Source organism: Monodon monoceros, unplaced genomic scaffold (genome assembly GCF_005190385.1).
Source record: "Monodon monoceros isolate NGI ecotype Baffin Bay Population unplaced genomic scaffold, NGI_Narwhal_1 Super_Scaffold_22, whole genome shotgun sequence".
In the NCBI taxonomy this organism is placed as follows: domain Eukaryota; kingdom Metazoa; phylum Chordata; class Mammalia; order Artiodactyla; family Monodontidae; genus Monodon; species Monodon monoceros.
The window spans coordinates 109673752-109688022 of NW_021703779.1; the positions used below are offsets into that span (position 1 = coordinate 109673752).

Below are 14271 nucleotides of genomic sequence, written 5' to 3' on the forward strand. Positions count from 1 at the left end.
TGAGAATCTGCCTGCCAATGCAGGGGACATGGGTTCGAGCCCTGGTCCGGGAAGATCCCACATGCCGTGGAGCAACTGGGCCCGTGAGCCACAACTACTGAGCCTGTGCATCTGGAGCCTGTGCTCTGCAACAAGAGATGCCGCAACAGTGAGAGGCCCGCGCACCGCGATGAAGAGTGGCCCTCGCTCGCCGCAACTAGAGAAAGCCCTTGCACAGAAACGAAGACCCAACACAGCCAAAAATAAATAAATATATGTAAAGAAAACAAAAAACAAAAAAAACTGATGGCAAAGAAGATAGCACATGTGACTATCTATACCTGACTGTGTAGATCCAGATGTGTGTGTGTCTCTGTGTGTGTGTTTGTGTGTGTGTGTGTGTGTTCAGATGTGTGCACATGAGTCTAACCAGCAGTTTCAGATGTCAGCTGCTAGGCTTTGTACCCAGAAGCCTAAAATACAGCCTCTTATGGGGAAGGATTTAAAAATAAGAAATCTGTATTCATACATATTTAGTAAGTACACCTGGTTTTCCAGAATCTACTGTCTCTCCAGCAGCTACTGTTCTACTGTCTCAGAGGTGTCACCAGCAAACAAGCATGGATGGCCCAGTAACATCAGTGGAGTGATTCTCTGCTTCAGTCCTGGCATTTCACCTTCCATTTCATGCTCTGATAAAGAAGATCGTGATTATGATTTGCTATCTGGCCTGCCATTTCTTTGAATTGTCAGGATTTAGTAAGAGTTTTCCTTGGGAATTTCTTCTACCCAAAATGGCAGAAAGGATGCCAAGCATGGGCTAAACATGTCTCCTTTGGATGTGAATTTGGGGGTCTTATATAGTTGTACTCTGAATTGTTTCCTTAGGGATGGGGACAGATTTTCACTGAGCCATTCCTTCCACCATTTAGTCTCCTCATCCTTATTCCACACCCTGACTAGATGACAAGTTCAGCTAATTTCCATAAAAGTTTTTCTGAGGGCAAATTTAACTGGCTAAAATGAGAGCCAGTCCCCCCAAAATGCCCTAATCAGTGCAGAGCTCCAACCACTGATTAGAATTGTACTGTGTAGGAAATCTAAGTGGTAATCTGACATAATAATATGAAGAAACTGACGCATCTCCAGGAATTTCTGACTTCTGTGAGACCAGGAAATACCACTATAATGGTGACTGAGTTAATAATACTGGGGTTTGGAGACCTCGAGGAATTGGGTCCCTTGCTCTTCTTGGTGTTTGGCGCTGTCTACCTGGCCACCATTTTTGGGAATCTCCTCCTTGTGATCCTGGTGAGCACTCAGCAGGGACTCCAGACACCAATGTACTTCTTTCTGGCAAACCTCTCATATCTGGAGGTCTGTTATACATTGAATATCATGCCCAGGTTGCTCGTGGACTTGCTGAGAGAGAACAGAGTGATCTCCATGGTAGGTTGTATTATTCAGCTCTACTTCTTTGGGGCCCTGGGTAGCACTGAATGTTATCTTCTGGCAGTGATGTCATATGACCAATACCTGTCTGCCGGCCTTTACACTATCCAACACTAATGCATGGAGCCATATGTTTGGGGCTAGTGATTGGCTCATGGGTTAGTGGTTTCACAGTGGCAGCTGCATTCCAGGCTGCTATCCAGCTTGACCTTCTGTGGCGCAATGAGATTGACCACTTCTTCTGTGACTTGAAGGCTCTGCAGAAGCTCCCCTGCTCAGATCCCCAGCTAGTCAACCTGGTCTGCATGAGTCTAACAGCACTGGTGACTCTGGCCCCCTTTGGACTAATCCTAGCCTCCTACTGGAAGATTCTTTTCACAGTCTTGCATATACCTTTCATGACTGGTAGGCAGAAGGCGTTCTCCACTTGTTCCTCTCATCTAGTGGTTGTGACTTTGTTTTATGGGACCTTGATGTTAGTCTGTGCTCTGCCCTTGGCTGGCCAGGTGCCAATTCTCAACCATACCTTCTCCTTGCTCTATACTGTTGTCTCTCCCACGTGTAACTGCCTTATCTACAGCCTCAAAAACAAAGATGTCGAGGAAGCACTGAGGAAGCTGAGGGTTGTGTCTATAATGATGAGCTTCATTCAATCAACCAAAATGATGGCAGTCTGAAGGTCAAGGCACTCTCCCTGTGCTCAGGGAACTCCCAGTCTGATTAGCAAAACTTAGGATAGATTATAATCTTTATAACCTGAAATATTGGTTAATCTTCAAATCATCTATTTAGCTGATTTGGGGGAAAGGTTAGTAGATTTGTCTCTGTTTCATTAAAGTGATCTAGCTCTCCTTGAGCATATTTATACTGTGAGAGGGGAGGAGTATTTCCTAGTTGGTGGGAGGGGAACCATTCTGGGATAGACAATAAATAATGCAGCATATAATCCCTTCAAAAGCTCAATCCTGGAGGTGAGGATTGGCAGGTGTGCTTTAGTTGTGTTCGGTTTCTTCTGTGTGTGTGCATGTGCGTGAGTGTGTTATAAATTAGACTGGGAGATCTTGGGGTTGGAGGAGGAGCAATAACTATGCTACCCCAATAAGAATAAGAGAGCTCCCTAAATGAAGGGACCGTATTTATTTGCTTAGCACTCAGGCATGTGTTCTGGTAGTGAGGCTGACTGTGTTAAATGACTAATAATACTGCACCTGCACTTGGCCTAGGACTAAGAAAGATAAAAGTGGAATCTAATAAAATATACAGAAGCTCACTAGAAGACTAGTCTTGGAGAAATGCGCATTAAGCACTTACAGCAATTTGTTAGACATGTAGATTGCCTCAAGGCACTCTTTTCTGAGTTGAATTTTCTCTAGCATTCATAGCTCCTCACTGTGTTTTCATTTCTTTTTTTATGCTCCCCTCCCAGATCCTCCTTCTGCTATGTACCTGAGTTAGCCTTGATGGCCTCACTTGTGCTTTTGTTTTATTTTTGTATCTGCTACCAGCTATCTAACATTATCAACGGATATATTCAAGCTACATTTCAAGAGAGAAGGGAAGCAAAAAGACTCTGCTAAGGGAGACAATCAAAAATATGCATTGAAACTAATATTATCCAGGCATCGTGCTAGGTACTAGGAATAGAATAGTGAACAATGTAGATACAGCATCTGACCTCAAAGATATTACAGTCTGGTGGCCTTGGTATTCAAATTGCTCAGATTATATATTTTTACACTGTTTGTAGACTATGTAGTTCTTGAAAGCACTGTCTATAAAGAGAACCTCTGCACATAAAATCCCAATATTGTTATTTACCTTAATTTTAAGAATAATTTTACAATTAATATGAAACAACATAATGTAAAAGACCTAACAAAGCTTTTAGTAGAACATATGAACAAGCACAAAAGCTCAGAATGTCCCTTGCTTAGCTAAATACACCCCCTTTTTTCCTTTAAGACCCAACTCAAGTACTATGTTCTCTCAGAATTCTCCCTGCTGTCTTCCTCATGTAATTTATTCCCCTCAGAAGTACTCTATTCCCCTTTATTTGACAAGTAAGCATGCACTGCTCTTCACATTTTGTGTGCATGCCCTATCTTTCCAGTGAGATTGTAAACCCTCCCAGGACAGAGATAGAAAGTCATTTCTAGCTGTACCCCCAAGTACCCAGCATAGTACACTTCACACAGTCAACATTTGATACTTGTCTTCACATGATCAAATCCAAGCTCCTCAGCGTGGGATTCAAAGTCTTCCATGACCCTGCTCCTGCTTCCTTTCGCAACCTCATCTCCCACCAAGCTCCATCTCACAATTTACCATATCATACATGTGCATCCTTACTCATGTCCTTTGCCTGAAAATTCCTGCCTATATTTGTTTTTCACATGGTTAATGCCCCATCATATTTTAACACTTGGATTCATCATCATCTTTACCAGGAAATCTTACCTGGTTGTTTTCTCCCATCCAACACATTGAGTAAAGTGATACTCTCCTGTATCTCTTTGGGATTCACTGTGGACCTAGGTTTGAGCAGTAATCACATTATCTGGTGTTTTACCGCTGAATTTTTAGTGCTTGGCATAGGAGATAGTCAATGACTACTTGTTGAGTGAATAGCTGAATGGTTATATGTCTTCCTCCCTTACTACATTACTATTATTTCCTTGACTTCAAGTACTACCTATATACTGATGATCCTCCATAATTTAATACTGTGATAAATGTTATAAAGGAAAAGCACAGGCTGCTAGGATGACATATAACAAGGGTACTGTGGTGCTCCAAGGACAATAGTGTTTCAAGGACAAAGGACAATCGTGCCTGAAAAAGTTTCAGCGATACACACCCTATCAGACTCTTGTTGTCCTCCCCGCCATGTTGCGATGGTTACGAAATTCCTGAGCCCACGTGGGCGTTGGGACATGTTTCTCTCTTGTCCCAAATAAGGAAAGGCATCTGCTCTGTCCCACTCCCACCCTACAGAAGGATGTTGTATGTGCTTCGACCAATCAGAAAACCATTCTTTTGTTCTCTGGCTATAAAAACTGACTAATAGCACATGTTCGGGGTCCGCTCTCTCAGACTACTAGGAAGTCAGCCCACTGTTCTGGCAGTGACCATTCCATTTAATAAATTCCATCTTCTTTACATTCTGCCTTGTGTCTGGAAATTCTTTTCCAACCCACTTTCAGACCACAACAGGTACATAATTTGGATTGGGTTGGAAATATCAGAGAAGACTTCTCTGATAAGGTAGGGCAGGATTTCAACAGAGGGACTAGATAACAGCAGGGTCCTGCAGTAGTAAAGACCTTAGAATGTTTGGGGAACAGAGAAAGTGCTAATGTGGTTACAATGTAGTGATCAAAGGGGAGAACATCACAGAAGGGTCTAGAAAAGTAGGCAGAAACCAGATAATACCATGCCTCACTGCATTTTGCTGTGAGATTAGAACTCATTGAATGATTTTTAGTAGAGTGACAGGATCCATTTTATGTTTTAAGATCATCTGGCTGCTATGTGGAAAATGACTTTTAATGGGACTGGAGAGCTAACAGACATTGGGAAACCAATTAGTACACTGTTACATTGTTACCAGTGAGAGACAATGGTGGTAAGGACTAGAAGAGTAGTGGCAGAGATGGGGAGAAATGAATTGAACTCAATATAGTCAGAGGTAGGAATTATAGAGTTTGGTAATGGGTTATAGAGGGAGGAATCAAAAATAACTTTTAGGTTACTGGTTTTGAATTGAATATGTGCTTGTGCCACTAGCTGAGATGAAAGAACCCTGGAATAGGACAAGGTTTGGGGGAGAAGAGAAATGATGAGATTAATCTTGTATAAGAGTATACTGATATAGCAGTGGATATTAAGTTCGTAGTTAAATATACTGGTTTGGAACTCCGAAGAGATATCTGGGCTAGAAATAAGAATTTAGAAGCCATCAGCATGTAGATGGCATTTAAAATCATGGAAATGGGGGAAATCATGTAGAGAAACAGTTTAGAGAGAGAAGAGGAAAGAGCCCAGAATGGGGCCCTGTGAATTCCATCATTTAGAGGTCACATAGAGGAAGAATAAGGATGAGGAAGGGATAGAGAGGTAGCAGGAAAACCATAAGTGTGTAGGCTCATTCAGGTAGAGAGAAGAGAGTGTTTTAAGGAAGAAAGCCTGGTAAACTATACTGAAGGCTGCTGAGAGGAGGTGTAATATGAGGACAGAGAAGAGTCCATTGTATCTGATAACATGGAGGACATTGATGACCTCACTAAAAGAACTTTTGGTAGAGTGATGAGTGCAGAAGTCATACTGGAGTGAGAGAAAGAAATAAAAGGTGACGGAAAGAAGACACCATGTGTAGATAATGCTTTGGAGAAACCTGGTTCTGAAAGGAAATTGATTTGGTGAGAGCTGGAACAAGGACCTTAAAGGAAGATGTTTGTTTTTACAATGTGAAGTAATAGAAAATATTTTAATACTACTAGGAAGAAGAATTTATTAGAAAGGGAGAAGTTGAAGATGCAGGAGACCAGAGGGATATAGTATTTTATGGTCCCTGAAAAGGCTGGAAGGTCCAAGGTCCAGTGCATATGTGAAGGGATTGGCCTCTGATCAAAGGAGTGACACTTATACTGTGACAAATATGTACTGAATACTTACTATGTGCTTGGTTTTGTTTTAAGTATTGAAATACTAGGGTTACAACAATGAATAAAGCATGCTCCCTGCTCTCATGCAGCTCACAGTTTGGTGAGAGACAAGTAAGTAAACAGAAAAGTATAATTGGGTTGATTAATGCTATGATAAGTGTAGGGTCTTACGTCAGTGCTGGGGAGGGAGAGTCATTGTTATGGGCTGAATTTTGTCCCCCAAAGAAAGATATGTTGGAATCCTAATGCCCAGTATCTCAGAATGTGACCTTATTTGGAGATAGGGTCTTTACAGAGGTAATCAAGTTAAAATGAGGTCGTTCAGGTGGGCCCTAATTCAATATGACTGGTGGCCTTATAAAAAGGGGAAAGTTAGACAGAAAGACACACATACAGGGAGAACACCACATGAAGATGAAGGCAGAGATGGGAATGATATGTCCATAAGCCAAGAAGCACCAAAGATTGCCAGCAAACAACCAGAAGCTAGGAGAGAGACATGGGACAGATTCTTCCTCACTGCCCTCAGAAGGAATCAATGCTGCCTTGATCTTGAATTTCTGGCTTCCAGAACTGTAAGAAAAAATTTCTGTTGTTTAGTACACTCAATTTATGGTACTTTGTTATGGCATCCCTAGCAAACTAATACAGGCACCCAAACCAATCTGAGGCAGGAGGTTGGCTAGGTTAAGGGAAGACTTCCCAGCGGAGGTGTTATCTGAGTTGAATCAAATAAGTAGATTGCGTGGGTGGGGCCTGGGGAAGCCATTCCATGTAAAGGGATCATCATCTGCAATGGTTTGGAAGTGAAAGAGAGTGTGCGCATGTCCAAACTACTGCAGGAAATCCAACGTGACTGGATCTAGAGTGTGTGGGCAATGGTGGTGACAACTGAGAACTGAGAAGCTGGAGCCGATTCATGAAGGGCCTTCTATTCCAAGCCAAGGAATTTGGACTTTATCCTGAAGTCAAAACGTGGCCTTTAAATGTTCATTCCCCTCCCCACTATTCACCTGCCTAACTCCATTTTTCCAGGAAGTCTTTTCTTACATCTATTGTGGAACTTCTCACACAGAAATAGGTAAAACAACTTGCTTCTTGATCTCCTCAAATATGCAGCAAGCTCCTTGAAGGAAGGGACTATGTCTTATTTACTGAGATACACCCAGTGCCTGGCAAGTGCTTGACATATAGTAATCTCTCAATAAATGGTTGTCTGTTGTGTTCCTAGAGACAGCATTGGGACTTCTTGGCTCTCTTTGGAATGGTATTCCAGGACACTCCATATTTTCTTTTACTCTTCTCTCCTCTTCCTTCCTCTCACTGATGACCCTCCATCAACCCTTCACATTTGGTTCTCATTTCACTTCTCCACTTGGTTTTCTCTTTGGATCAAGGATCCTGAGAGCTTCTGGTGTGCTTCCCCCACCCCAAATCAGTACTCCCCACATCAGACAGCCTCTCATGCATCCAGGTTCCTACTGTCCCCAAGGGAACCTGGTTCACACCATGCAGAGCCCTACAGTCCAACCTTGTCACCTTACTCTGCCCCTAGTTCTGCCAGGACTAGTGCTTAACTTAGCCTAAGCTGGGTCATTAGGTCAGTTTCAAGGAAGTAGCTCTGGCTAGAATGGACCAAAGAACAGGTGCAGCTTTGGCAAGAGGATGCAGTTGAGGCTACAGGATGGGGCAATGGGGTTACTGGGCAGGGTCAGATAATCCGAGCAATCTCTAACTGAGCCAAATTTGATCCATGGGACCTCCATTGAAAAAGGCAAAATAGGGTACCAGAAAGGGAAACTAGGAACAATGATAGTCAAGGCAAGACTCTGAGCAGAAACCAAGTGTTCGCATCAGATTGAATTCATTTAAAAAATGTACATCCCCTCACATCTGCCCATTTCTACATGCATAAACACACCCCAACTTGAGCAAGTGCACACAAACACACATGCACACACCACAGACACAAAATGTTGACACACAGACCCATACCCACAGTGACAGAACCTAGTGTGACCTGCTTTGGTTGGCATATACTGTAACACCTGATCTGTCTGCAACTGGCTGGGAAGGAAGCTCTTTATACATGTAGGTCCCAAATAATAGAAGCATAACTTGAAATAACAAAGTCTTTTTATTTTCTCTCAAACAGATAGCTTTCTGTCTTATTATACCAAAATGAACCTGATACAACATTTTCTGGATGATCCCAAACCATCTTTATGGGTACTCATTATTGGGGGCTGGGCTAAAACATAGGGTGTTGTTAGGAGCTCTGTTAAAGTGTATTGAACTCTTTATCCCTCCACTAAATGGCCCCAGTGTAAACATTCTGTTTACATAGACACTCATCATCCATACATGTGCACAGATATATATGGGTATGAATATATACACACACACTATCTTTCATATGTGTCTCCGTACAAGATGAACATAAATCATACTGTGTAGATACACACCCAGTGCATTTACTTATAAGCAACATATGCACTCCCTGTAGCTAGGTTTGTAAGTGGCTCCGTTTCGTATAGCACATAGCCTGCTTCTTTCGTCATTTTCCTTCCTTCCTTTGCACACTAATTTTTAGGATTAAGGAGTTAGTACAGCATTCACTGCAGAGTTGGTGGTTTTAATTGTTCGCACATGACTCAGTTAAAGAAGGCATTTTAACTACAAAGAACTTCACTGGGAGATGGGCTCACGGGGAGTTATTAGAAGCAAGTGCATAACAGCTCCTTGGGAGGCCATTATTTTGCACTTCTCTCCCCCCAGCAAGCATGTTTATTATTGGTAACAAGGTGAAAGGAAATTTCCTGATTTCATTAAGAAACCTGGAAAAATAACTTTTCCTTACCAATATCTTCCTTTCTTGCTGGAACATATTTCTTCTGGAAGGTGGTATGGCAAAATGGCCAGCCCCAAGTATCCTTTTTGTCTAATAAACTCTCTGGAGCGCCAGGACTTATCCCTGGAGAATACCCCCCACCACCACCACCACACACAGATGCAGCAAAACAGCCACCTCATTAACTCAAAGTTGTAAATAACTGGGACACCACCTACTCTGGTAATATTCACATGTGCGACACCTTAGGGAGGGGAGAGAAAAGGTTTCATGAACATTTCACCAGCATCTGCTTTATTTACATATAAATAATGGGCTTATTACAAACCCTTATCTGTTCATTGAAGCCAGGCTGGCAGAACCTAGCGTGACATGCCTTGGTTGGCAGATACCTTAACACCTGATCTGTTTGGCATTGGTTGGCAAGGAAATGTTTGCAAGTGCATGTTTCACATAATAGAAGTGTACTTGCAGTGGCCATGTCCTTTTCATTATAATTGTTTCAAATGGATGTCTCTATATTTTTAAAATTGATTTACAATTAACATATAATATTATATTAGTTTCAGCTGTACAGCATAGTGATTTGATTTTTTATACATCATGAAATGATCACCTCAATGAGACCAGTTACCATCCATCACCATACTAAGTTGTTATAATATTACTCACTCTTCCCTACGTGTACATTACATCCCCAAGACATGTTTATTTTAAAGCTGAAGTTTGTATCTCTTAATCCCCTTCACCTATTTTGCCCATCCCTGTTTTTTCATGCCAAGTGAACATGACACAATTTGCCCTTTTCAGGTTGATTCCAGGTCATTTTACGGACACTAATCATTGAGTTGGGCTGGGATATAAGGTGTGTCCTTAGTGTGTCAGACTGTTTAATCATCCAATAAATGGCCCCAGGCTGTCTATTTTTTAAGAAGAATCCTGTCTTCTTTCTAAAGTTTTTGCTTGCTGATTAAATTGTTTATGCCTCCAGTAGCCCTTTGACATCTTCTGTTCTATCCTAGGCTCAGAAACCATGCTGAGTTACAAATGTGTATAAAGTAAGACTGAAAGCCTTAGGAGTTTTTCTTTAAGTACTCTGCATGACTTTTTTTTTTTCTGCATGACTTTTGATGTATAGATTTTATATTATCTCTTTTGGCTGTTCTAATGTTTTTAAAGGTTAATTTTTAGACTTTAGCGCTGAGAGTACTAGACAATTATGTTTTCTAGGAAGGGAACTTTCAGATAAGTGATATATCATTGTAGTTAGGGTTAATATAGATAAAGTAAACCTCATTAATTTGGATGTCACTAATTCATAATATGGGACTGTCTTATTTATAAACTAGGTTTGGAGTTTACTATTTCACCAGCTACAAAAAGAAAGGAGAGGGTTGGTGGCAAATTAATACCTTAAACAGAACCACATGGGTAATGCAAGTTTCATTTTCACATGAAACCTGACTATATTTATCTATTTATTAATATGGATCCCATTAAGCCATCTACTTGGTAATAAAATTCACTGTGTATATTTGGAAGTAACAATAACAAACAACAAGACCTCAGTTAATCAATCCATTGAGAAGGAAGTTCATTTGAATAAAGTCAGCCTGGTATACAGAGACATAGAGAATTAATGGAAGCTCTCAGTCCTTAGCTAGTGGTAGTGGCAGATGAAGAAAAGAGAGAGCCAAGACCATTTTAGTGGGGAAGTTAAAGGTCTGCAGTGTCTTTAGCTCAAGAATGACTGGTGTGGGGTCATGTCCCAAGGAAACAGAAATATATCCCACAAGCCTGAGAGAGTCACAGCCTCCCCTTGGAGCATGGCTGGAATGGAATATGTTTCTGACATTACTCGGTGAAGCAAGTTTCTGAACAAGAAGAGTCAATATTAGTGGAGGCATTGCTTTATAGCCTTGAAAGATATTCTGACTTTTCACTAAGTCAGACTGGTCTTCCCACCAATTAATAGTAGAGAGCTCAATATGTGCTAGGTATCAAGCTAAGTGTTTTACATATATTATTTCATTTAAGCCTTGTGAACTTTGCAGGTAGACGTTATTTTCATTGTATAAATGAGGAAACTGCAATTAGTTGAAAGGGATTCACTTAACCAAGGTAGAGAATGGTCAAATTAGGTTTCAAACCCAGTTCTAACTCCACGGCCTGCTATCTTAACCACTACCATATACTTTAGTTCCTCAAGAGATAGGATAAGACAAATATTCTAGGGTGCTATAACAGGTACATGTCAGTAACTAAGCTGAGACTCAGGGACCCTAGTAAGCCTTACTTACCTACCTTCAAGTCCATGGAGCAATGACCTTCAGCTAGTTCTGGCTGGGATGATGATTACAAAATATATGAAAGAGAAAGGACAACATAAGTGTCCTAGTTTCTAAAATAATCATCCTTGAGTCTACCTCTATACAATCCAAATGGAAGTTGTTACTCAATGTTTGAAACTGTGACCAAGGCCAAACGGGAACGATGTTTTAACTCTCAGGAACAAAATTGTCAACATCAGCCAATCAGTCTTGCACTAGCTAGCACTGGTGGTGAAATGCATGCTATTTTCATGTCACTGAAAAAAATGAGTGGCTATTGTGTAGAGCAAAGGATCAATATTGATGCTGTGTGAAATGAATTTGCAAGTAAGATACTTTATGTGTTAAGAGATACTCATGAGGGGATGAATAGAATCAAGAGCAAGAATTGGTTCAGGAAAGATGTCCATGCTGATGTACGAATTGATCGTCTAGTCATCGAAATGACCCCAATGGAAATATTGAAAAGGTCAAAGATTTGCTTTGTTAAATGTCTTAGTGCCTTGCAATTATAAGAATGATGGCTAGGAATCCAATTTGGATGAAGAAGCTAACTTGTTCTGGAAGAAACACTAAACACAAGGAAGTTTTTGAAAAGATATCAGTGCATTTTGAGTGATGAATGAAAACAGGAAGGACTTGACATTTGTTTTGAACTTTCAAGGGAAGTTGGACAAAGCAAGGTGTTCTCAAGCAGAATAGTAACCAGGGTGGAGGATGGCTTTTCTAGTATATCCAAGGAGTAAAAGTGATAGAAACCTCAGAGCAAATTCAGCATGCCAGAGACCCCAAAAGGGTACAGGATCCAACTAAACATGAGGATAACTATTCTGCCAACGATGATGCTATTCTGCTAACAATGATTATACTGTCCATGTAGAATTCAATTCTCAAAGGCAGGCAGTCAGGCTAATAGGATAGTCATTCTAAAGTACTACTAGAATTATGTGACTGGCTTCTTCACTACAACAGTGCTGTGGTTGACAAGTTTTACAATTTTGGTTGTGCCTAAGAGCATTTGAAAATCTCTGTGAGTTTAGCTCTGTCCTAAGCTCTTGGAACAATTTTAGTTTTGCACAGAGGAAATATTAGAAAGTCAGCCTTACTCTGACTTTTTCACCCCATAAATTTATTGGGGTCTTGCTTAATTTCTTATAACTTCCTCTAGAATCCAAATCTCTTATTTGGTTCCACAATTGATAATACATTTCCCCTAAGAGTAGGGTACTGATTTGCCTCTCTTCAGGCCTTTCTAATTCTTACTTTAATACTACACTTCTATCTGCTCTTGGGACTCCTGGATTCCTTCTGCCTATTTCTTGTGTTGACCTCTACTATTGCCACTTCCATGTCTCCCTGATATTTTGGTCACCTCCTTAAATTTGTTTCATAATACTTAGGCCCTTTTTAGAGCTAATGTAATCCCTGATGGCCTATCTGATCTTTAAGTCCTGGCCATCTCTGATTGGACCCATGAGCCTGGACAACATTTAATGGCTCATAACTTTAAGAATAATAGTTAAAGAATTCAACTTATCTATTGAGATGATCATATGGTATTTTTATTCTTCAATTTGTTAATATGGTGTGTCACATTGATTAATTTGCATATATTGAAGAATCCTTGCATCCCTGGGATAAATCCCACTTGACCATGGTGTATGATCCTTTTCATGTGTTGTTGGATTCAATTTACTAGTATTTTGTTGAGGATTTTTGCATCTATGTTCATCAGTGATATTGGCCTGTAATTTTCTCTTTTGTGTGTGATATCTTTGTCTGGTTTTTGTATCAGGGTGATGGTGGCCTCGTAGAATGAGTTTGGGAGTGTTCCTCCCTCTGCAATTTTTTGGAAGAGTTTGATTAGGATAGGAGTTAGCTCTTCTCTAAACGTTTGATAGAATTTGTCTGTGAAGCCATCTGGTCCTGGACTTCTGTTTGTTGGAAGACTTTTAATCACATTTTCAATTCCATTACTTGTGATTTGTCTGTTCATATTTTCAATTTCTTCCTGGTTCAGTCTTGGAAGGTTGTACTTTTCTAAGAATTTGTCCATTTTTTCCAGGTTGTCCAGTTTATTGGCATAGAGTTGCTTGTGGTAGTCTCTTATGGTCCTTCATATTTCTGCAGTGTCAGTTGTAACTTCTCCTTTTTTATTTCTAATTTTATTGATCTGAGTCCTCTCCCTATTTTTCTTGATGAGTCTGGCTAAAGTTTTATCAAATTTGTTTATCTTCTCAAAGAACCAGCTTTTAGTTTCCTTGATCTTTGCTATAGGTTTTTCAAGACTCATTTACGATAAAAACTCTCTAGAAAGTGAGCATAGGAGGAACCTGTGCTCATCATAATAAAGGCCATATATGACAAACCCACAGCCAACATCACTCTCAATGGTGAAAAACTGAAAGCATTTCCTGTAAGATCAGGAACAAGACAAAGGTGTGCACTCTCGCTACTATTATTCAACATAATTTTGGAAGTCCTAGCCATGGCAGTCATAGAAGAAAAAGAAATGAAAGGAATACAAATTGGAAAAGAAGTAAAACTTTCACTGTTTGCAGATGACATGATACTATACAAAGAAAATCCTAAAGATGCCACCAGAAAACTACGAGAGCTAATCAATGAATTTAGTAAAGTTGCAGGATACAAACTTAATACACAGAAATCTCTCACATTCCTATACACTAAAAATGAAAGATCAGAAAGAGAAATTAAGAAAACAATCCCATTTATCACTGCAACAAAAAAAATAACATACCTAAGGATAAACCTACCTAAGGAGGCAAAAGACCTGTATCCAGAAAACTATAAGACACTCTTGAAAGAAATGAAAGATGACACAAACAGATGGAGAGATATACCATATTCATGGATTAAAAGAATCAATATTGTGAAAATGACTATACTACCCAAAGCAATCTACAGATTCAGTTCAATCTATATCAAATTACCAATGGCGTTTTTCACAGAATTAGAGCAAAATTTTTATAAT

General features: G+C 40.2%; 1 protein-coding gene across 1 annotated transcript; it reads left to right on the top strand.

Moving 5' to 3' along the window:
- The first annotated feature begins 1167 nt into the window (after window positions 1–1167).
- LOC114905885 (olfactory receptor 11A1-like) lies at window positions 1168–2108 on the top strand. Its single transcript, XM_029240228.1, is given in 2 exon segments — window positions 1168–1516; window positions 1519–2108. Coding segments are annotated over 2 exon segments (939 nt in total).
- The last annotated feature ends 12163 nt before the right edge of the window (window positions 2109–14271 follow it).